The sequence below is a fragment of the Aptenodytes forsteri genome, unplaced genomic scaffold, assembly GCF_000699145.1.
Source record: "Aptenodytes forsteri isolate BGI_AS27 unplaced genomic scaffold, ASM69914v1 Scaffold209, whole genome shotgun sequence".
Classification (NCBI taxonomy): Eukaryota; Metazoa; Chordata; class Aves; order Sphenisciformes; family Spheniscidae; genus Aptenodytes; species Aptenodytes forsteri.
Window position 1 is genome coordinate 404105 of NW_008795034.1, and position 2160 is coordinate 406264.

General features: G+C 66.4%; 1 protein-coding gene across 1 annotated transcript in view; it reads left to right on the forward strand.

Annotated features, from left to right (window-relative positions):
• Position 1: 1 nt before the first annotated feature.
• The window catches only part of NSUN5 (NOP2/Sun RNA methyltransferase family member 5), a gene marked incomplete at its 5' end in the record, with an annotated part of 2950 nt that continues 791 nt past the window's right edge, over positions 2-2160 (forward strand). The window contains 6 exons of the mRNA XM_019471293.1: positions 2-110; positions 191-299; positions 576-714; positions 1148-1263; positions 1681-1859; positions 1953-2157. Coding sequence (XP_019326838.1) covers positions 2-110; positions 191-299; positions 576-714; positions 1148-1263; positions 1681-1859; positions 1953-2157 — 857 coding nt within the window. The remainder of the gene's footprint in view (positions 111-190; positions 300-575; positions 715-1147; positions 1264-1680; positions 1860-1952; positions 2158-2160) is intronic.

Consider the following 2160-nt stretch of genomic DNA (forward strand, 5'->3'; position numbering starts at 1 on the left):
CCGGCGGCACCGGGCCCGGCTGGAGGCCGAGCTGGCCCGCCTGAAGGTGCAGCAGAAGGTGAGCCGCAACGAGGAGCTCCTGGCCCCGGCGCAGGCAGCCAGCCCCGGAGGTGAGTGGGCCTTGGGGCCGGGCGGTCTCCCTGCGCTGGCGGCAGCGGTGGGTTGTGTCTGACCCGACCGGCTCCCCCAGCCTCCCAGGTACCGCGCTACGTCCGAGTCAACACCCTGAAGACTTGCGTGGACGATGTGATTGACTTCTTCAAGCGCCAGGGCTACTCCTACCTGGGCAAGGCAGCCAGGTAAGCGCGTCTTTCTGCCGTCCCACCTTATCTGGGATGTCAGCGAGCGGCAAGGGCTTGGGACGAGGTCCTGTGGACCGGAGGGTTGTTGGTGCTCACAGTGTCCAGGTTGGGGTCCCTGTCGCTCCCCACTCTTACCTTCTGCCTCTCCGGGCGCTGCCTGGTGCCGAAGTGGAGAGGAGTCGCGGGGCGAAGGGAGGGGTTCTCGGCCTGGGCTCTAGTGTGGGCACGGTGAAGCAGGACTGTGTGTTCATCCTCCCTGTGCCTCGTGGGCAGTGTGGAGGAACTGAGGGCCCTCTCCGGGAAGAAATTCTTGTTGGATCTGCATCTCCCGGAGCTGCTGGTTTTCCCTCCGCAGACGGACTTCCACGACAACCTGCTGTATACTTCAGGACACGTAATTCTGCAGGACAAGGTGGGGGAGCTGGGGAGCAGGAGGCTGCAGGGGCGGGAAAACCACCGACGTGGGTGGAGGGTCGGCCCCTTCCTCCATGCCGAGGGCTGGGCTTGGGCCGGCTGTGCTGCAGCGCTGGAAGTCTAAGCGAAAATTGTGAAGGCAGCCTGCAGCTGTGGGGTTCCCCTGTGGCTTTGCTTCCGTAGCCTGGAGGTACGGGACGAATTACTCTGAACTGAGCTGTAAACCCTCCCCCCCACGGGAGCTGGGGACCAGCAGCGGGGAAGAGTGCGGGGCTGTGGGCTGGGCAGAGGCTTCCGGCGGTGGATGGTGGCGGTGGACTTGGCCCTCTGTTGCTGTGGCTGCCTGCCACCCCGCAGCGTCAGCCATGCCCCGAGGAGGGGCCGGGGGTGCTTGCTGCCCGCACCTCTCACGGGGGTTTGCCCTCTTGCAGGCCAGCTGCCTCCCTGCCTTCCTCCTCGGCCCTGCTGCCGGCTCCCACGTCATCGATGCCTGCGCTGCCCCCGGGAACAAGACCAGCCACCTGGCTGCCATCCTGAAGAACAAGGGGTGAGTGCAGGTTTTTATGTGCTGGGGGGGAAGGGGTGCAGGTGGCCCTGGTCCCCCCGAGCCCACAGAGAGCACAAGGAGAACGCGGCAGGAAGAGCTGCAGCCCGTCACCCTGCCCCGCTAACTCAGGGCGATGCCTGCTTCACCCTAGGTGGGCTGGTGGCTCTGATAGCGCTGGGCCATCGGAAGGGCCTGAGGGGACGTGAAGTCACGTAGGGGTTCACTTCCCAGGCCCTGACCCCACTCTCTGCCCGACACCGGCCCTACTCCTGCCTGGGGGAGCAGCTCCCGAGCTCTGCCCGCCCGGCGGACGGCTGGTGGTTGGGGCTGCTGGGGCAGCCTGCCGCCGTCAGCACGGTTCCTGGGGCCGGGCGGGGGATGTTCATGCCTCTCTTGGGTGCCGGGCTCTGCCTTCAGCCAGATCTTTGCCTTTGACGTGGACACCAAGCGCCTGGCCACCATGAACACCATGCTGACGCGGGCTGGCGTCACCGGCTTCCAGCTGGCCCAGCAGGACTTCCTGACCGTGGATCCCGGAGACCCCAAGTACAGCAAGGTGACCCATATCCTCCTCGACCCGTCCTGCAGCGGCTCAGGTAACGCACGGGGCTCCGGCCGCCCCACCTGGAGCCAGTGATAAAGAGTATTGAAGGGCTGGGTAGCAGCAGAGAAGGTTGTTTATAGGCTGGGGATGGTGAACCGGGTGCCGAGGGAGGAGGCTGCCCCGAGCGCCGCGCGGCTGCAGGCGCTGGCCGGCTTCCAGCGCAAGGTCTTGAGCCATGCCCTGAGCTTCCCGGCTCTCCGGCGCCTGGTCTACTCCACCTGCTCCCTGCACCGGGAGGAGAACGAGGACGTGGTGCGCGCCGTGCTGCAGGAGCGGGGCTCGGCCTTCAGGTG